The sequence below is a fragment of the Hyperolius riggenbachi genome, chromosome 9 (assembly GCF_040937935.1).
Source record: "Hyperolius riggenbachi isolate aHypRig1 chromosome 9, aHypRig1.pri, whole genome shotgun sequence".
Taxonomy (NCBI): domain Eukaryota; kingdom Metazoa; phylum Chordata; class Amphibia; order Anura; family Hyperoliidae; genus Hyperolius; species Hyperolius riggenbachi.
The window spans coordinates 272,442,232-272,464,649 of record NC_090654.1 but is presented as its reverse complement, the minus strand read 5'-3'; the positions used below and the strand labels follow the sequence as shown (position 1 = coordinate 272,464,649).

At 48.0% G+C, this 22,418-nt stretch overlaps 1 protein-coding gene across 4 annotated transcripts in view; it reads left to right on the top strand.

Annotated features, from left to right (window-relative positions):
• The window catches only part of TTC7B (tetratricopeptide repeat domain 7B), a 215,793-nt gene extending 202,157 nt beyond the window's left edge, over positions 1-13,636 (top strand). For all 4 annotated transcript variants that reach the window (XM_068254574.1, XM_068254575.1, XM_068254576.1 and 1 more), the window contains 2 exons: positions 7,253-7,455; positions 11,738-13,636. In XM_068254574.1, coding sequence (XP_068110675.1) covers positions 7,253-7,455; positions 11,738-11,959 — 425 coding nt within the window. In that variant the 3' untranslated portion in view covers positions 11,960-13,636. The remainder of the gene's footprint in view (positions 1-7,252; positions 7,456-11,737) is intronic.
• The last annotated feature ends 8,782 nt before the right edge of the window (positions 13,637-22,418 follow it).

Sequence of the window (22,418 nt, the reverse complement as noted above, 5' to 3'; positions counted from 1 at the left end):
GCCTAACCCTAACCGACCCCACTGCTGCCTAACCTTGACTGACTTCCCCCAACCACCGATGCTTAACCCTAACTGACTCCTCTCTCCCCCATTACCGAAGCCTAATCCTAACGGACCCCCTACCGATGCCTAACTCTCTGAGGCAGGGAACACACTTGACTGTTTTCGTACGCGTTTTCTGCACAGAAAAACTGAGAACTCATGTTAATCAATGGGCTAGTACACACTTAATATTTTGTTCGCGCGGAAAAAAAACTGACATTCTACATCATGACTCTGCACATTTTGTCAGTTTTTTGTATCAATTACATCAGCTGCTATGAAAAACCGCGCACGTTTTCCTGTATAGAGACACACTTGGTGTGCAGAAAAAGTATGCAGGAAACCGCGCGCAGAAAACTGAAAGACAAGTGTGTTCCCTGCCTAACTCTAACCCTAACTGACCCCCCCTACCACCACTGATGCCTAACCCTAACTGACCCCCCTACCACCACTGATGCCTAACCCTAATTGACCTCCCTACCACCACCGATCTCTAACCCTAGCTGATCTCCCTACCACCATCGATGCCTAACCCTAACTGACCTCCCTACCACCACCGATGCCTAACCCTAACTGACCTCCCTACCACCACCGATGCCTAACCCTAACTGACCCCCCTACCACCACTGATGCCTAACCCTAACTGACCCCCCTATCATCGATGCCTAACCCTAACTGACCCCCTACCACCACCAATGCCTAACCCTAACTGACCCCTCTACCACCACCAATCCCTAACCAACCCTCCCCCCCCCCCCCCCCCACAACCACCACCACCGATGCCTAACTCTGACTCCTCCCCACCACCACTGATGCCTAACCCTAACTGACCTCCCTACCACCACCGATGCCTAACCCTAACTGACCTCCCTACCACCACCGATGCCTAACCCTAACTGACCTCCCTACCACCACCGATGCCTAACCCTAACTGACCTCCCTACCACCACCGATGCCTAACCCTAACTGACCTCCCTACCACCACCGATGCCTAACCCTAACTGACCTCCCTACCACCACCGATGCCTAACCCTAACTGACCTCCCTACCACCACCGATGCCTAACCCTAACTGACCTCCCTACCACCACCGATGCCTAACCCTAACTGACCTCCCTACCACCACCGATGCCTAACCCTAACTGACCTCCCTACCACCACCGATGCCTAACCCTAACTGACCTCCCTACCACCACCGATGCCTAACCCTAACTGACCTCCCTACCACCACCGATGCCTAACCCTAACTGACCTCCCTACCGCCACCGATGCCTAACCCTAACTAACCCCTTACTGATGCCTTACCTTCCCCACCACACAACTTTCCTGTTTTTTTTCTCTCAGTTTATTTTTCTCCTTGGAATCTCCAAAAAGTAACATTCAGAAGCTGATGGTTTTCCACTTGTGATATTTATAGCAGAGTTTAGAGTTTTGCCCCTGCGTGGATGCGGAGGAGGCCCGCGACGAGGCTGCAACGGGGGGGGGGGGGGGGGGGGTGGAACTTCGGCCAGGGCCTCCAGAGGTGGCAGGACCTGTTAATGCGCTCTCGAAGCGGGACGCTAAAAATTGCTTTCATGTGGGTGGCTAATGCCTGCCGGTTCTGGCCCTGATTACAGTTCTCGCATTAGCACCTTTCCTAGTCAAAACTGTGAGCTATTCTTAGCGCCTCCACCATCCGATTACCGAGTGAGGAGTAACCCCTTCAGGGACGGATCCCTTTCAGACACCGCAGTCAGCACCGCAGAGCAGGCGCCGCAGCTGGCACCGGAAAGCAGACACCGGAGAGCAAGTACCGCAGTCAGCACCATAGAGCAGACACCGCAGTCTGCACCGGAGAGCAGGCGCGGCAGTCTGCACCGGAGAGCAGGCGCGGCAGTCTGCACCGGAGAGCAGGCGCGGCAGTCTGCACCGGAGAGCAGGCGCGGCAGTCTGCACCGGAGAGCAGGCGCGGCAGTCTGCACCGGAGAGCAGGCGCGGCAGTCTGCACCGGAGAGCAGGCGCGGCAGTCTGCACCGGAGAGCAGGCGCGGCAGTCTGCACCGGAGAGCAGGCGCGACAGTCTGCACCGGAGAGCAGGCGCGACAGTCTGCACCGGAGAGCACACTGGAGAGCAGGCACAGCAGTCTGCACCGGAGAGCAGGCGTGACAGTCTGCACCGGAGAGCACACTGGAGAGCAGGCGTGACAGTCTGCACCGGACAGCAAGCGCGGCAGTCTGCACCGGAGAGCACACTGGAGAGCAGGCGCGGCAGTCTGCACCGGAGAGCACACTGGAGAGCAGGCGCGACAGTCTGCACCGGAGAGCACACTGGAGAGCAGGCGCGACAGTCTGCACCGGAGAGCACACTGGAGAGCAGGCGCGACAGTCTGCACCGGAGAGCACACTGGAGAGCAGGCGCGACAGTCTGCACCGGAGAGCACACTGGAGAGCAGGCGCGACAGTCTGCACCGGAGAGCACACTGGAGAGCAGGCGCGACAGTCTGCACCGGAGAGCACACTGGAGAGCAGGCGCGACAGTCTGCACCGGAGAGCACACCGGAGAGCAGGCGCGACAGTCTGCACCGGAGAGCACACCGGAGAGCAGGCGCGACAGTCTTCACCGGAGAGCACACCGGAGAGCAGGCGCGACAGTCTGCACCGGAGAGCACACCGGAGAGCAGGCGCGACAGTCTGCACCGGAGAGCACACCGGAGAGCAGGCGCGACAGTCTGCACCGGAGAGCACACCGGAGAGCAGGCGTGACAGTCTGCACCGGAGAGCACACTGGAGAGCAGGCACGGCAGTCTGCACCAGAGAGGACACCTTGTGTGTGTACTTCTTACTGAGCCTGGCCAACACTGCAGTGATCTGGACATACATATTTCTCTGAACACAGAGGCCTCCTATGGAACTCCACGGGGAGGATGCCATGGGCTTAAAGAGCTACTCTATTTTCATTAAAGAGGCCCTGTAGTTACATAAAGCAGAATGCAGTAAATGATTTAGGATATGCAGTTTTATGGTAAGTATCCTGATTTCAGCATCAGAAACCCTCCCTATATCTACATACTGCTGCATATTGGAATGTAACCCCGCCCTCCCAGTGATGCTTATCCTAGGCAGTTTATTGTCCTGAATTTTCCTCACCAGAGCATTCTGGGAGGCTGGCTATGGTTTTATACTGGCTTTAGAACTCTCAGTACACGAACATTCGGCAGAGCTGCACCTGACAGGTCTAAAGATATTAAACACGTGATAAATTTCAGAATTTTCACTTAAAATGGACCTGAACTCCTGCGCAGGACAGAAGGGAAACAGAGAGAAATGCACCCTGTATGTGTTTAGAGAGTTTAGCCTGTCTAATTCATGGAATATGTTGGTGCTTGGTAAACAAATAATAATAATAATGCCCCCACCATCTGTGACTAATCACTACTGTAATTTGAGCTCTCAGCTGTGCCAGCTCAGGAATCTCCTCTGCCACGGCAAAGCAACAAATCTTTAAACAAAGCATGTTAACCCTATGTCTGCTTCCATGAATGCTGGAAGTAGACATCTTGCAGATTTATTGCAGCATTTGTATCAGCTGTAACAAAGAAATGAATTTCTTTAAAGGTTATTATGATGTTGCTCATCTTTTAGAGCAGAGAGGAAGTTCTGAGTTCAGGTCCACTTTAAAGTAAATCCACATGGAGTGGAGTAGAGTCAGAGCAGGGGTCCTGACTGCGGGACGTCTACCCCTCAGTTCCAGCTCTCTCTGTAACATAAGAATCCAGTAGGGTCAGCAGATCTGCACAGCAAGGGCCCTGGAGTGATAACAGACTCCAGTAGGGGGAGCTCTTGGTAATGGGTGCAGCAGCTGTGCCGGGCAGGGAACTAAATTGTGCAGAGATGTCATTATTGGAGTCCGTTATGCTGGATCCACACCTTACAATTTTTTGGCAGATTTACCAAATCGATTATTTCTAGCATGTCCGATCTGAGAATCGATTTTTTTTTTTTTTATTATTATTATTATTATTATTATTTTAGCCATTTTCTGACCGATTTCCGTACAAACGAATAGAAATCAGTCAGAAAATCGCTCAAAAAATGTATTTATTGTATTTATAAAGCACCACAAAAATGGATCGATTCTCAGATCGGACGTGCTGGAAATAATCGATTTGGCAGGTAAATCTGCCAAAAAATTCTATGATGTGGATCTAGCATAAGAGATGGGGGCATCCAGCAGAGGTATGGTGCGAACACTGCCATTCCAGTGCAGGAGATTTGGGCGCAGCAGTGAGTAACTTTGGCACCGTCAGTTACTTATAAAACACTATAACTATTTCATTCCCCCACTATCCATGGCGGCCTGGAGGGGGATAGTATTTAAAATCAATGGGAATTTGTGCAGGAGCAGGATCAGCTATACAGGCTGTATCCTGCGCCCAAGTCTCCTGGGCCAATACCTCTCGTACGCGTATGGTGTGCAGAGGTGTGCAGAGACAGGCGGTACCTTTATCTAGGTCAGTTACCCAGCATGCAGTGCACCTTGAATGGCCAGTTTTGAGTGGAGGTAGCCGGTAATTCCTGTTGCCGCCTGTAGGGTTGCGGTAGGTCAGGCTGATCCGGACGCCCTGATTTCAGCACAGGCCGATGTACGTAACGAGATAAGATCAGTCATTCCGAACAGGCAGAGATCCCCTTACTGGGACTTAGCCGCTTTGTATTATTCATGCGACCTCCAAGCTCGATAACATTACTAGATAACAGCGGAGTGAGGTCACAGAGCCGGCAGGGGTATCACTGAAACACCGGCTCATCGATCTGAACACGGCTATCGCCCGCTGCATTGCTGGACGGGCCTCCCGGCAGCAGCTCTGGTGATTAGGCCATACTGGCAGGGGATTGCAGAGCTGCCATGCTGACTGACGCTCAAAACTTTTTATTTACATCTGTATATTGTAGTAATATCAGTCCTTGTGTGTGTGTGTATATATAGGTGTGTGCGGGTGTGCTTGCGCATGTATGTGTAACAAAAACCCACACCCACCCACACCATTATTCGGTATCACTAGGGATCGGCTGATGCTGGATAAGTGTAGTTTCTGGTTGCTTGAGAGTCAATGTTAAAAATAGGCCACAATGAAACAGTACTATACCCGACACTGTATACTCACCATGAACTGTAAAGCGGATCTGAACTCAGAACGTCCACTTTGCTCTAAAAGCTATGCAACAGCATAATAACCTGTAAACAAAAACATTTCTTTGTTACAGCTGATACAAACCCTAAAATAAATCTGCACTGTTTCTACTTCCTCATTCATGGAAACCTCCTGTGCTTTTAAATGGCCTTATCTGCCATAGTCAGTCATGTGACGCAGGGGGGAGATCAGATTACAGTTTGCGATTAGACACAGATGAGGGAGAATTAGACTGGCTTAACTCTCTAAATACATACAGGGTGCATTTCTCTATGAGTTTCTTCAGTCCTGTGCAAGAGTTCAGGTCTACTTTAATGTTGAAATTTGAACTGCAGTAATTAAAAACAAATTAAGATAAAGGACAGACTTAACTTGCTATAACAGAGGTTCATTACTGTATAAAGAAGTGTAAAAGTAGATTTATACATCCTGCAAGGCCAGGATTTCTTTTTCTGGTTGCTTGAGATGTCTTGTTCACTGAGTTCTGGATAATGGGGGTTTTACTGTGTATGTGTGTGATTTTTAGACAGTTGCGTAACAGGCGCTGAACAGTGACATGCACGCTTGCCACCTGCACACCTCCGCTGCTACCTGCACCGGATGCCCACGAACACACCGCATGGCCTTGCGCAGTGAGGTGGTGCACACTCGCCTGGATGCAGAAACCAGACATTTTATTAAAGTGTAACTGTCGGGGCTTAAAATCAATTCTTTCTTTGTATCTGGTAAACAAGTAATAAGGATGCTAACCAGGCAATCCAAAAGTTAAAATCACTATTACTTTTCCTGTTGATAAATGATCATTCCTCAGTTTACCTGTCTCTTATTTGGTGCTCACAAATTTTGGTACACAAATAGGATGTAGCAGGGCATGCTGGGTTGTCCTTTTTTGCTTTTCTACTTTCCCCTCAGACTTAACTAATGCAGCCTGATTGGCTGAAGCCTATATCCCTCCTGTTTCCCCCTCCCACACCTCTGTTCCTCTCTGATTGGCCAATATTCCTCATGCTGAGACAATGCACTTACTATAGTGAAGGGCGGGCAATGCATACACAATCACGCAGAGGAGAGTAAGGGAGGAAATTACATCGGGGTTGGCTTAAAAATAGCCACAGTTAACATGGGAAATGCTTAGAAGGGTTTTCACTGTAGAAAAATCACTAAAATCAAAACGTGGACAGTGCAATACACATGTTATGTAAGTAGAGCAAGTATTCATCTACTTATATATGTGGGTTTTTTTCTGAGATAGTATGACAGCTCCTATTTAAGTAGGATAGATGTTTGTACTTTATAAATCAATAATAATATAGATATACAGTACTGTATGTATGAATGATATGCTGGGATGGACATTTGATTAGTCCATTTGCAAGCTGTATAAATGTCCATAGAATCAGCATTAACTTTGCATCAACTTGAAATTATTGGCAAATGATTCTCTGCAAGTGTTTTGTGTGCGTTTTAAACTCATGCAGTTTTTTATACTGTAGCCAGTGCTTCTGTGTGAAATTGCATACGCTGTGCAGAAAAGTAGTGCAGGCTGTATTTCTTTTTCCTTTTTTTTTTTTTGATTAAATTCAATACTGGATCGCTGGTAATGCTGGGTACACACGATACTATTTTCTGTCCGATCGACGGGAATCGGACGATTATTTCCATCATGTCCGATCTACTCCCGTTCAATATCCGGATCGATTTTCCGAAGTTATCACAGGAAAATCGATCCTGTTACTGATCGGGAGCACCTTGGACATGTACACACGATGCAACTTCCTGTCAGATTTCCCATCGATCAGATGGGAAACTGCATTGTGTGTACCCGTCATTGCAGTTGTAATAGGTCACGGTCTAAAGATTTTCAGCTCACACGGTCAGGGCTTTCTTCCTGTTTATTAGAACTGCTGTGTATGTTGTCGGACATGGTCGGCATGGTCACACTGGTGTTATAGGCTTCCTATATACTGGATATAGTAATTGGAAGATCATGGCGCTATAAATCAAACCCTAGTAATAATGATACCTCTGTCTTTCCTCACAGCGGAGGTGTACATCGGTATCGGAAAGCCATCGGAGGCCACAGCTTGCATCCAGGAGGCAGCCAACCTGTTCCCGATGTCGCACAATGTGCTGTACATGAGAGGTCAGGTGTCAGAGCTACGCGGGAACATCGATGAGGCCAAACGGTGGTATGAAGAGGCCCTGTCTATCAGTCCCACCCATGTGAAGAGCATGCAGAGACTGGTGAGTGAGCCTGGGGGCACCCCTCTATGCCAAGTATTAATTAACCAATTAATGTCTGATCTGCACTCCATGCCGCTGGCAGCTGATGTGAAGTGTGGAGTGGCAGAACGGCAGTTGGAGCTGATATGTGTCAGAGAGAGGTAGAGTGGCTGTTAGAGCTGATAGATGGTGGGGAGAGGAAGAGCGGCTGTCAGAGCTGATATGTGGCGGGAAGAGGTAGAGAGGCTGTCAGAGCTGATATGGGGAGGGGAGAGGCAGAGCGACTGCCGGAGCTAACATGAGGTGGGGAGAGGCAAAGTGACTGCCGGAGCTGATGTGAGGTGGGGATAGGCAGGGTGACTGCCGGAGCTGATGTGAGATGGATAGAGGCAGAGCTGATGTTGGAGCTGATATAGGACGGGGAGAGGCAGAGTGACTGCCAGAGCTGATGTGAAGGGAGAGGCAGGGTGACTGCCGGAGCTGATGTAAGGTGGGGAAGGTGGGGAGAGGCAGAGTGGCTGCTGCAGCTGATATTAGGTGGGGAGAGGCAGAACTACTGCTGGTGCTGATGTGAGGCGGGGAAATGCAGGGTGACTGTCGGAGCTGATGTGAGGCGGGGAGAGGCAGAGCGGCTGCTGCAGCTGATATGAGGTGGGTAGAGGCAGAGCTGATGTGAGACGGGGAGAAGCAGCGTGACTGCCGTAGCTGATGTGAGACGGGGAGAGGCAGCGTGACTGCCGTAGCTGATGTGAGACGGGGAGAGGCAGAGTGACTGTCAGAGCGGATATGAGGCAGAGCGGTTGTTGGAGCTGATATGAGGTGGGAGAGAGAGAACGGCTGTCACATCTATCGTTATTGGTCTGTTTTATTATTATAGCACAGGGGTCTCAAACTCGTGGCCCACGGGCCATTTGCAGCCCTCGATACAATATTTTATGGCCCTCGCCGGCAAAAGCTTCCTTATAATTCGCTTCAGTGCTCCCAAGTAATCCGCCGCATCCCCGCCGCTAAACGAGGGCTGCAGAATCGCACGGGGTGCAACCTGCCGGCATTTCCTGGAAGGGGCAGAGCTTTCAGCTTCAGCTCTGCCCCTCTTGACGTCAATCGCTGCCTCTCCCCGTCCCCCTCTGTGAAGGAAGAGTGAGAGGGGCGGCAGAGCCGGCGATGCGCCGTGATTGTGAAATTCCTTATGCAGCCTCATCCTGACTTTGCCTCCTGCGGCCCCCCAGGTAAATTGAGTTTGAGACCCCTGTTATAGCACATTGTGAGCAATTCTAAAAAAAAAATTACTTGGGGGCGGCCAGGGAGGTGGTGCCGCAAGGTTGAAATCTATGGGAAATCAGTCTGCTGTGTATGGGCAGGCGATTCTGAAGAGCTCTATCTTATGGTCGATCTGCCTATAAATCGCCTGATCTATGGGCACTTTAAAATTTTTAGCCATAGATCCTGAACAAGCATGCCGATCAGATGTTTCTGACTGAAAGCGGACCTGAACTCAGAACCTCCTCTCTGCTCCAAAAGATAAGCAACAGCATAATGACCTTTACAGAAAAACATTTCTTTGTTATAGCTGATACAAATCCTGCAATAAATCTGCGGTGTGTCTACTTCCTGCTTTCATGGAAGCAGACATAGGGTTAACATCCTGTGTTTACAAATTATCTGCTCTGCCAAGGCTGACAGCTGAGAGATCAAATTACAGTTTAGTCACAGATCAGGGGGAATTAGACTAAACACTCTAAATACATACGGGGTGGATTTCTCTCCATTTCCCTTCTGTCCTGTGCAAGAGTTCAGGTCCACTTGAAGTCTGCCTGGATTAGCTGCATGCTTGTTTCAAGTGTGGTATTCAGACTACTGCAGCTAGAAAGATCAGCAGGGCAGCCAGGCAACCGGTATTGTTGAAAAATAAATACATCCCTCTGACTTCAGGTCCCCTTTAGTCAGGGCCAGGCCGGGCAAAGTCGGGGGGCGGCACCCGCCTGGCCATGGGTGGGGGTGGGACGACGAGCTGGAGGGGGTAGCGGGCACGAAGTGGGTATTGGGCACAGTGGCGGGGAGGGGGGTTGGGTCCCCTGATCTGCGCTCCCCCTCTAGCTTTTAAAATGCAGCAGCGTAGTGGGATCAGGCAGCGGGCGGGGATGACTCACCTCTTCCGCATTCCAGCATGCGTTCAACTCTCCTCACTTCCTGCAGTGCCGCCCACTGTACTGTAAGTGGGCAGCATTGCAGGAAGTGACAAGAGTGGAACACGGAAGAGGTGAGTCGTACCCGCCCGCTGCCTATTACTATGCTGCTGCACTTAATAGCTGGAGGGGGAACGCAGATTGGTGGACCCCCTCCCTGCCACTGTGCCTTCTGCCCCCCTTCCTGCCTGCTATCCCCCTCCAGGCTACCTATTCTGGGTGGGGGGGGGTATTATACTGGGGGGGGGTGGCGGTTTCTCACAAGTTTGCCTCAGGCGGCATAAAGTCTAGAACCGGCCCTGCCTTTAGTATGGAGCAGGTGTTGACCAGTGCTGATGAGGCCACTTGGCTGCTGTAAATGATGGGAAGGTTAACCACCCTGTGACCGCCTAACGCAGGATGGCAGCCGCAGATTGGCTTCCTCATTACTCCGATCATGCACTGGCGCGTAATCTCACGGTGCGCGAGATATGACGGAAGCTCACGCTCGCTCTAGAGCGAACTTCCGTAAATAAATAGAGAGGGGCTCCGAGATCCGCCTGCCCGCTGCGATGCCTATGAGAGGTGATCACTATGATTGGATCTCAGGAAGGTGGGAGGGAAATACTTTAAAAAAAAAAATAGACAGTTTTAATAATATAAAATTAATTTTAAAGAAAAATCGCAGCAGCAAATAGATGCCACCAACAGAAAGCTCTGTTGGTGGCAAGAATGGGAGGCAACATTTGTTTGAGTGCTTAGTTGTATGGCCGTGCAGCAAACTGTTAAGCCTGGTACACACCATGCAATGTCCCGTCAGATAGATGGGTCGAATAGATGATTTCCGACATCTAAAGCTGCAGAGTGCTGAATTGTAAAAAATGGCCTGGTCACTAGAGGGGGGTGTAAGTCTGGTGCTCATCTGGTTGATATTACGCAGTAGCTGGGCTGGGTCATCGCACTTTGTTAAACTGTCAGCGATCCGTGCGCTACCTTGCATGCTGCTGTGTAATGTCTTCTCAGAGGGGATGATGATAAACGAGACAGACCGCGGCTCCCGTCATTGGTCAGCGCTTGCGCTCCGGCCCTGTCATTGCAGCATTTGAAGCATCGGGGGGGAGGGGGGGTACGGAGCACTGTAAATGCATTAGACAAAGCCTCATAGCTCCCGGCTACATTAGATCAGCTCCACCAAATGACCTAAAATCCCCACTGAGCCTCTGACTGCAGATGTGTCCCCCGGGGGAGGGGAGGGGTATAATCCTGCCATTTACATCATTAATGGAAATGTCCCCAGTAATGGGGGTGGGGTATCCATAACGCCACATTATCAGATTCTGCATTCGGGATTATATTTCTGTCTGTGGAGGACGTCCAGCGCATTTATGCAGCTTGGAACTACAACCATCAGATGCAGCAGCTGTATTTATTTGCTCATAGCAGGAGAGATGGTGGTACAAATATCAACACACACTGCAGGTAGATTACTATCAGTACAGGCACAGAGTAAAAGCTTATACCAGTGATGGCTAACCTTGGCACTCCAGCTGTGGTGGAACTACAAGTCCCATGAGGCATTGCAATGACAGCTTTAAGCATAACTCGGGGAGGCAGAGGCATGATGGGATTTGTAGTTTTGTCACAGCTAGAGTGCCAAGGTTAGCCATCACTGTCTTATACTGTACATACTGGGGGTAGCAGAGATTAGCACACACTGCAGCTAGTTTACTATTAGTACAGGCACAGAGTAACCGCTTATACTGTACATGCTGGAGGTAGCAGATATCAGCACACGCTGCAGCTAGTTTACTACCAGTAGAGGTGCAGAGATACAGCTTATACTGTATTTGTATTACATAGTTATTACATCTTCCCAGCACTTCTGCACTGGAGTAGCAGAACTCATACAAACATAATCAGTCTGGTCAGGTGACATATTTGTAAGGCTTCGATTTGCTGAGATCATCCTTGTTTAGCCTAATAGGAAGCGGAAGCAACACATGATGGTGACCAGCAAATCAGGGCCTTATAAATCTGTCACCTGACCATGCTGATCACATGCTCCCGCACGAGTTTGGTGATCTGTGTAGCGCATGCGCAGCATGCATTTCCTGTAACTGGCGTTTTCTCCTCCGCAGAGTCTGATCCTTCACCACCTGGGCCGCTACAGCCTGGCGGAGAAGATCCTCCGCGACGCCGTGCAGGTGAACTCCACGGCGCATGAAGTGTGGAACAGCCTGGGGGAGGTGCTGCAGGCGCAGGGCAACGATGATGCCGCCACCGAATGCTTCCTGACCGCCCTGGAACTGGAGGCCAGCAGTCCCATCGTCCCCTTCACCATCATCCCCCGCATCCTGTGAGGACCACCCTATGCAGCTGGTCACGTGACACCTTCCAGGGGACGAGTTGCCTCATCCCCAACGCCAGATACACAGACAGAACGGGACTGAGATCAGCTTTATATTACTCAACTCAGTCAGACAGGCCAGATTCCCCTCTCCAGACTCTGTATGTTTGATTCACTTTTTCTGTGATGACCGATTCCTTGCATCCATTGGTCTGAATTTTATAGGGCGTGGCTAGGCCTGGGCCACACTCATTATGCAAGAGTTGACAGCAGCACCACCAATCAGATCTTGTCCTGTCAATCTTATTCTACCAATCAGTGGTGGTGCTTTACTGTATCTTTTATGTCTAAATTGTGATATTGGCCAGTGATCTGTTACATGTCTCAGATTTTCCCCTGTGGATCAGGCCATACACGGAGCAATTCCTAGCAGGATTGGGAGGGGGGGGGGACAGGGGAAGGTGTAGGTTCCTGCTATAGGAACCGGTGAGATCGGCATCCATCTCTGCCTTCTAGTCTCACTGGCCCTTTTTTACCTATTTAAAGAACAACTCGAAAACAGACCCTGTGTGTAGCTTAAAGAGGACCTGTAGTGAAAATAACGTTATGAATCAAATTGATTATTTATTCGATCGGTGAGAGATCTGTCTCTTGGTCAAATCTGCCCATACATTGCTATATGTTTAAGCACCTTTACATGCTGAACCTTATCACAGGTGGCAACAGCTTTAGTCCTGTCAGTTGCAGCTCTGCTGAATGTTTACTGAGCGTTCCGAAGCCAGTACAAAATGTACCTGGTCTCCCAGAATGCCCTGGAGCATAGAAATCTGCATAGCTAAATAGCCTAAGCTGTGACACTGGGAAGGCGGGGCTACATACTGACATACAGCAATATATAGATACAGGAAGTGTGTCTGATGCTGAAACTGGGAAAATTATAGTACAAGTGGGTATCGTGAATAATTGACTGCATTCTGCTATATGTCACTACAGGGCCTCTTTAAATTGAAGCCTCATTTATCATCAGTCAGGTTATGCAAACTTTAATCTGTGAAAGTTTAGGTGCATAAAGGGATAGGAATTGGATTCTGTTTGATATACTGCAGCACAAAAAGCTCCCAGAATCCCACAGTCTTGTCGTGTGAAATCTGGCATCCCGGCAGCCCTTTATTATATATACAAGAGCTGTAAGAACTGTATCTTTCCAGTAACATTTGTCCTGTGTTGTGTATCGGGGTGCCTGGGATACCAAACTTCACTCAATCTCAAAGGCTTGTCTTCTGTTCCCCTTAGAGCTGCTGTCAACCATTCATAAGCCACAAGCACGACTAGGGTAAATGTTGCCTGAAACAGTCATTAGTGATCGCTTTGGGTGACAGTTTACCCACACAGCGTACAGATGAGCTGCTGGGTTCTATGCTAATGCATCATATGGAAAGGGGAGAGGGGGTTGGAGGAGGGTGGGAAACCTATTGTAGCGGAACTATAATTGTGATCAACCAAATCTTATCCAACTCGGTGGACTCCTGTACACACGCTAGACTGTCACCTGAAATAATCACCAACTATTGAGTGTATACCTAGCTTTACCTGCGCACAGAGCTTCTAAAACGCCGATTCTGTTGGGAAAGCATTAATCAGACAACTTCTGCTTCCTTGGAAACCAAAACAGATGAGAGATTGCAAGAAAGATTTACAAAAAAAAGTTGTAAAAACATCCAGTAACTGTCACATTTCTCCACACGTGATTGGTTGGTTGAAATGAACACAGCTGGGATCACGCCTTTACACCTGATTCACACTATACTGATTTTTCAGTTAAATGGATCGGTTGGTTACAACAGGGCTGGATTTTCCATAAGGCACAGTAGGCACATGCCTACAGGCGCTTTATGTGTGAAAGGCAGCCCCCTCTACTCAGATCACTGACCTCGGGTGCTTACAGTCTAGTCCTTACCTCATATCACTGACTTTAGGCACTTACAGCCTAATCCTAGTCTCATGTCACTAAGGATGATGTGAGACAGTGAATAGAGTATAAGATTCTAAGGACAGTTAGTGACATTTAGGATAGTTAGAGAGTTCAGAATATTTTTACTTGGGGGTGTGGCCTGTGCTCAGGGGTTGGGCTTAGGGCACCAGAACACCTGTGCCTACAGGCCCCTGAGTTGTAAATCCGGTCCTGCTGGGCATCAGTGTTTCATCCCATTTGCCGTTCAGTTTTCACCACGCCAACCACAGTACCTGTCGCCACGTTCCTCTTCCACCACTGCTGCCGTCCAATTGGATCCTCAGCACGCTTGAAGCGCCGGGGTAACCATCCCAGAGCCCCATTGGAAGTAACATGCTTCCGATGGTTTGCAAAAGACCAATGGGAATCCTCCCTTAGCACCAGAGAGGATGCTGATTGGTCCACCACTCGGTAAACCAATGAGAATCCTTCCTAGAGAGGGACGATTCCAATTGGTCTATTGCAAAGCAGTTGTAGCCTGATGCTTCTAATGGGGCTGGTATACCAGCATTTCTTCCGTGCAGAGACTGGAATTAATGGGGGCAGCAGCGGTGGAGGACTGGAATGAGCGGCCGCAGGTATTTTGCAAAACGTACACGGCGAGCGGCTTAGTGAGAAAGGAAACGGTCTGCTCTCATAGGATAGCACTGATTCCCAGATCTGGAAAAGTCATGCAGGACCCAAAGTTGCGTTCCGGTTATTGGATTGGACAAAAACATATCTGTTTACATAGGATCTGTTCAGTTTCGTTACACTAAACACAATGTTTTTATTGCCAGTATGAACATGGCTTTTTCTACTCACCCCCTATGTGTGGCATAAAGATGGTCAGTGTGATGTAACACCTCCGACTATCGCATGCAACGGCCTGCTGATTTACGATTGGCCCAAGCTGCATACAATTCGCTTTCATTTTGTCCACTGTGAACATAAAACTGCAGCTACCAATTAAGAAATCTTCCAACGACCCCCACTATGGTGTAGTATGGCCCAGGAGGGGGTTGCAGACTCGTACCTCCTGATAACAGACAGTTTAGGTTAGCTGTAACTAGCCTGATCCTTTCAGTAGTTTTAATATACAGAATGAATTAACAGTAATGACATTAATCAGCCTCTGCTCAATGTGACTTGCCCAAATCACATTTTAAATCAATCAGGGAGGGAAAATCACAATTATTTTGAGAAGACATTAAACTGCAGAAAATATCACCCCATCAAACATTGGATTGTCATAGTGCCCTCTACAGAGGAAGGGTGTTACTGGTGTTCCCTGCATAGGGAGGGTCTTACAGGGGTCCCCTGCAGAGGGGGGGGGGGGTTATGTAGCACCTATGCAGAAGGAGGGTCTTTTAGCACCCCCTGTAGGAGGTGCATTTTACAAGGGCCATCTGCAAACAGTCTAGTAGTGCTTCCTGCAGAATGAATGTCTCTTGGGGGGTCTGCTGAAGTAGGCGGGTCTTGCGACACCGCATACAGAGGGAAGGTTTTATAGTTGCCCTCTAGGAGGAGGGTCTTGTGGTGGCCACTGAAGTAGGAGGGTCTTGTAGTGGTCCCTGCAGTAGGAGAGTTTTATAGTCGCTCCCTATAGAAGGAAGGTCTTGTAGTGGCCCCTGCAGGAGGAGGGTCTTGTAGCGGCCCTTGCAGGAGGAGGGTCTTGTAGAGGCCCATGCAGGAGGAGGGTCTTGTAGCAGCCCCTGCAGGAGGAGGGTCTTGTAGCAGCCCCTGCAGGAGGAGGGTCTTGTAGCGGCTCCTGCAGGAGGAGGGTCTTGTAGCGGCCCCTGCAGGAGGAGGGTCTTGTAGTGGCCCCTGCAGGAGGAGGGTCTTGTAGTGGCCCCTGCAGGAGGAGGGTCTTGTAGCGGCCTGTGCAGTAGAAAGGTCCTGTAGTGGCCCCTACAGGGGGAGGGTCTTGTAGTGCCCCCTACGGACGGAGTGTTGTAGTGCCCCCTGCAGGAAGGTCTTGCTGGAAATTGTTCCAATATCTATCTCAATCGCTGTAAAAACGTACACAAGAAAAGATATATCTATATATTTTGAAACTGAATGCCTGTTACAATATGATGAGGAAATACTGTTTAATTTAAGTCTTTTTTTTGTATGTGAATTCAAAGATTTATTTATGAAGAACAGGATGTAAAGACCGATGTGGGACATTCCTCATGTGTGACATGAATGTGTGACATTTACATATGACAGTGTCAATAAAGTGATTTTTAAAAGATTATCGTTGTGCTGAAATCTGGGGGTTCGGGGAATTTCAGAAGGGGGAGATGTGTTGTTATTAGCAAGCAGGGTGACGCCTGTCCTGCACACAAGAACAATGGCGGCACTGCACAAGCGTTTCTTCTCTCCAGCCTCTAAATAGTAAGTGGTGTGGTTAGAAGTCCTTTCAGGTGGAAGGGACCAAGTGAAGAGGGGGGGATCCTTGCCTTGAGAAGATGATTTGGGTGTGGTTCTTACGGGTGAATCTTTGCTTTAACCACTTCCCCTCCCCTGGAACGAGTATCTATGTCTCTGCAAAATACCTCCTACAGTTCTTGGGGACGTAGATACCCATTGCCGCCCCGCACTCCCGCTTGCTTCTGCGCTCATTCATGCTGCCGATCGTTAGAGGGGAGATCAGTGAATGGGAACGCATTCCTATTCATTGATCTAAGTCCCCATGTCAACAATCTCGGGATTGTCACCATAAAAATCAAATTTCAACAGCAACTGGTCTGAGTGTATTAAGTTATAAAGATGCTAATTCAAAACTTTTTCTGCTGTTATGGTTATCACATACCTTAGGAGCGCTGGCCCTTTAATTGCCATTGTCAAACAGTTGCATAGTGCGGGGGGGGGGGGGGGGGGACACTTTTTATCTATAATATATTCCTCTTTCCTTTATTTCCCCCCTCCTTCTAATGACATAAGACAGTGCACTTCCTAGTATAGACCTCTGTGGGAGTGTCTGAAGACTCTGGGAGAAGGGTGGGTAATGAAAACACAAATAGCAAGAGGAGAAAAAAAAAAGTGAGAGAGGAAATGAGGAGGTCAAAGGTAACCAAGATGGAAACTGTCTAGAATAGGATTCTTTGCTTTTCCTTTATAAAATTCACAGGAATCATAACGTGGACAGTGCAATACATCTGTTATGTAAGTAAAACTAGTATTTATCTACTTATATATGTTTTTTTATTTCTAGGTTAGCATGGGTGTCACTTGTTCTTTAACCACTTGAGGACCCACCCTTTACCCCCCCTTAAGGACCAGCGCTGTTTGTTGTGATCTGTGCTGGGTGGGCTCTGCAGCCCCCAGCACAGATCAGGGTGCACGCAGAGCGATCAGATCGCCCCCCCCCCCCCTTTTTCCCCCCTATGGGGATGATGTGCTGGGGGGGTCTGATCGCTCCTGCGTGCAGGCTAGTTGCGGGGGGGGGGGCACCTCAAAGCCCCCCTCCGCGGCGACATTCACCCCCCTCCCTCTCCTACCTCCCTTCCCCGGTGATCCGGGCTGCACAGGACGCTATCCGTCCTGTGCAGCCAGTGACAGGACGTCCCCTGTCACATGGCGGCGATCCCCGGCCGCTGATTGGCCGGGGATCGCCGATCTGCCTTACGGCGCTGCTGCGCAGCAGCGCCGTACAATGTAAACAAAGCGGATTATTTCCGCTTGTGTTTACATTTAGCCTGCGAGCCGCCATCGGCGGCCCGCAGGCTATTCACGGAGCCCCCCGCCGTGAATTGACAGGAAGCAGCCGCTCGTGCGAGCTTCCTGATTAATCAGCCTGCAGCTGGCGACGCTGCGTCGCTGGTCCTGCAGCTGCCACTTTGCCGACGCACGGTATAAGCGTGCGGTCGGCAAGTGGTTAAAGAGTAACGGTCAGGTTGCAAAAGCTAATTTTAAACCACTATTCTCCTGTGTTAAACAGTTTAGAAGGAAGCCAAAAAGGCAATGCTGAAGTTAAAAATCTCTCTTAGGCCCAGTGCACACCAAAACCGCGAGCAGATCCGCAATACGCTAGCGGTTTTGGGAGCTGATTTCAGAGCGATTCTAGGTATGTTTAGAGAGGTTTTCTAAACATACCTAGCGGTTTTGGGTGCGTTTTTGTGTAGCAGATTACACATATTGTTACAGTAATAGCTGTTACTGAACAGCTACTGTAACAAAAATGCCTGGCAAACCGCTCTGAAGTAGCGTTTTTCAGAGCGGTTTGCGTTTTTCCTATACTTTACATTGAGGACGAAACGCTTCCGAAAACCGCAAACGCGCAGCAGGAGGCGCGTTTGCGGCTTGGCAAAAACTGCAAACCGCCGGTGTGCACCATCCCATTGCAATAAATTAGACAAGCGTTTTTATAGGCGGATGCGGCCGGCGGATCGCTCCAAAAACCGCTCGGTGTGCACTGGGCCTTACTTTTGATGTGTGCTGAACAGCAAGGCTGTTATTCCCAAGCTCTTAAAAGGACGAGAGACTGCATAACATACTGCAAAGCATTCTGGGGTTGCTTCTCACAACCTTTTGTCCTCCCCTTGGCTGCTAGTGAGAAGTTACAGGCTCATGTTACAGCAGCTTGTAATGCAGTCCAGCTCACAGCACTGAAAAATCATAGGGCAGAGTACACTGCATGAGTCCGCTATTGTTCCTAGCCACATGGCTAATTAATATTCACTACACAGTAGTGTTGTCCATTAGGATCTTTTTTGTGAGTGGAATCATCAGGAAGCAGAGAGAACATGACGACACAATTGGCTTCATAGGAGACAGACAAACATGGAACCTGCCATGAGCTGTCAGGAGCATCATTCTCTGCAAATACTATCTACAAATTCTGTGAAGTACAAACATGGACAGTGAAATGCATATGTAATGTAAGTACAGCCAATATTTAGCTACTGATGTGTTTTTTTTCTCTGAGACCTTATACCTAACAGCTCCTCTTTAAATAAAAAGACCTATACATACATTTAAAACTAACCCCTTACCTCCCACACATTCCCATAATTACCCAAATAAAGCTTTTGTTAAAAAAAAAATACATAAATAGATAGGGGCTGAACTTTTTTAATATGTATATCAAGAAGGTATATTACTGTTATTTTTTTAAACTATAGGCTTGTAATTCGTGATGGACAAAAAAAATGAAAAAATGCACTTTTATTTGCAAATGAAATATTGGCGCCATACATTGTACTAGGAAAATATTTTAAACGTTGCAATAACCGGAACAAGTGGGCAAATAAAATGTGTGGGCTTAATCCACAGTAGAACATTTTATTTTAAAACTATAATCACCGAAAACAGATTTATTTTTTACTTATTTCCATTAAAATGCATAAAGAATAAAAATTCTTAGCAAAAAGTACCACCCAAAGAAAGCCTAATTGGTTGCAAAAAAAACAATCATACTGTGGATCATTTCAGTGTGATAAGTACTGATAAAGTTATTGGCAGATGAGTAGACGCAGCGCTGAAATGTGAAAATTGCTCATTTTTTTTAAAGGGGAAAACCCTTGTAAGTGAAGGCGTTAAAGGACACTCGAGGCGAAAATAAGCTAATGAAATAAACAATTGTATGTATCCTCCTTCTCCTAAAAATGACTTTTTAAGCTATTCCACAGTTTTATTTTATGTTTAAATCTACTTTTTAAGTTTTAACTGTTTTGTTTTTGCTCAATGACACAAGAATGCAGGATGCAAAATCTGAACTATTGACCCTTTTTATCTCTTTCCTGCTCCCAGGAGCCATTTTCTGCTAGGAAAGTGTTTTATAGTTGTAATTTCTCATTAGCGAGGGTCACACTGTAGTCACTTCCTGTCTGAGTCAGGACTTAGGCTGGGTCCACACTAGACCCGGTTGCAGGACGGACCCTGCAGTCCGGATCAGGGGAAGTACCCACCGTACTGCAAACTGATGAAAGTGCATCAGTTTTGCATCAGTTTTGTATCAGTTTCCGTTCAGGTTTTTCCCTGACAGAAAACGTCTCTATCATTAGGAAGGAGTGGGAGGATTTTTTGGGCCAATCATAAAGCTCAGGCTATCCGTTTTCACATCCGTTTTTTGCCTGTGGAGCTGGAGATGCGTTTTCTCATTGCTTTCACTACCCCTGCGTGTATCCGTGGTCCTGATCCGTTGCGTGAAAATGCAGCAGATCCGGACCTTCCGTTCAGGTTTTCAAAACGGGTCCCCGCAAACGCAGACGGATCCGTTTTTTACTTGGGTGAGGCTGGCTGCTATTTTAAACATTAGTATCCGGGACTCCGTTTTTCATCAGGTTTGAAAAACGCAGCCACGGATACGTTTCCGGACCTAGTGTGGACCAGCTCTGAGTCAGCCACTTACATACCTGATATTTAACTCTTTCAGGCAGAGAAAGAATAAAAGGAACACAGCATAGTTATTTGTGTGCTAGGCACTGTACATACACATGTCTATCTCATGTCACTTGTCACCTCGGGTATCCTTTAAAGTGATTTTTATGGACATTTGCCTCAAAATGTATTTGTATTGTTGTGTAAAATAAAGTGTTTTTTTTAAGTGTATTAAAACAATCTAAAGCCAGAGAGATACTTCAATTGCTTTGACAGAATCTGCCAGTCATCTATTCCAGTGTTTCTCAACATTTCATTGCTATGTACCATATTTCAAAGCCTGTGCTCACGAAGTACCCCCTAGCATGACATTTTATCTTGATTGACAGCAGCTTTCGCGCAGGCGCAGTGGAGGACGACCTCATGAGATCAGCCTCTGCACTGATGAGGACCCCAGGGCGGAGGCTGAGAGCAGAGCTGTGGTGTGGATCATGTCGGCTGCAAGGGGCTGGAGGAAGCCCCAGATAAGTAAATGTCATTTTTTCCCCCCTGCTCGGACAGTCCCTTTAAGGTGGCCACACTTGTATCAAACGGACAGGCTGGAAAATCTTGGCCTCATGTCCCCACCCGATGCAATAAGGCATCCACAATGTCCAATGATTAGAACAAGTTGGGTTATATAAAACAAAATGTTATTTTGTCTTTTTTATTAGATTTTGTGCTTACATCTTCTCTACACTGAAGATAAAATTGCATACAGCTTTACACTTTAACCCTTTTCATCCTTCCTGAAGAAATGTTGGGGTGGGGTAGAGTTCCTCTTTAACAGACAGGAGAATTGGCTGGTCAGACCGGTGGGGCTGTGGGGGGCCATGACAGTAGAGCAGTTTAGGCTGGAGGAGGCTGTCTGGGTGGGCTGCACTAGAATCCTGTATTTAACGTTCAGCAGGCTCACATTCCCCCCTGAAGGGTTTAAGTAAGGCTTCCGCCCACGCACTGACCTACTTCCTGCTCACCGTGTGCCTTTATTAATGAACATACGCTGAATCCTCCCAGGTCTCCCTGGCGCAGCTGAAATACTCACATATTGAGGTCTGGACTTAGGAGTATTCTCTGCGGAGAAGAAAAGGACCGCGAGGGGGGAGGGGGGAACCGCGCACAATAGAAGGGCTGCGAATAACTGGGGCGCGATAAATAGGAGGCATTATACAAAGCTTTCCGCTGCTCTCCCAGATTATACGACTGAGGGAGGAATAAGAGATGAGAAGCGCAGTCGAAGAATTCCCCAATTATTTTCTAGAAACTTAAGAATTTGCCATAATGGGAGTATTAATTATTTATGTATTACTGCGAGCGTCTGGGTACAAGCGTCTGATGAAAGAGCTGGCTGTGTTGCCCATGGCAACCTTATTTCCCCCTTTCCTAGGGTCTGATGTATACAATGTGTTTAGCTTTTAAGTGTAATTTCTTTCCTTCCATGAGCAGCAGACACAGCCATACTATCCCAGGAAAAAGCATATAGAAGTAGATAACTACTTGTTCTACCTACAACACATAGTTTTTATTTCAGTGAATTTTATATAGTAAATACAGAATTCTGTTCCTGGCATTTTCCATCTTGCTTCCCTCTGACTGAAGCTAATCCTGTTGTCATTTCCTCCCTCTTTTTTCCCAACTACGAACTGCACTGTCATAGGTAGCTTGCTTTGTAAACACATATGAGCACAGCATAGATCAGATTTCAGCAGCTCACTTAACTGCCCTCAGCCAATCAGTGAGGAGCAGGAATGCGGAAGGGGTGATGGCAAGATTCCTTCTCACTGACAATGGCAAAAACTGTGTCCGGCTAAGATAATATTTATTACAGCAGAAACATTTCTGAATAGATTGGAGTGCTTGCAGTGCAGGGTAAGACTGCAGGCTGCAACACAGAGCAGTGGGTAAATGGAATTTGATTTTGTGGCTGACAATCCCTCTTTAAAATAACTGCAGGGACAAGACTGATCAAGTCCAGACCAAAGAAAAGTGGTGCTGGTATCCATAGCAACCAGTCATTAACCCTCTGCACTCGAAACACACTGACTGCAACCCAGAACTCTACTAGTGATAAAACCAATAGGTTGCTAAATTGTATTCAGTGCTAAAGTGGAGGATTGTATCATTCAACATGGAC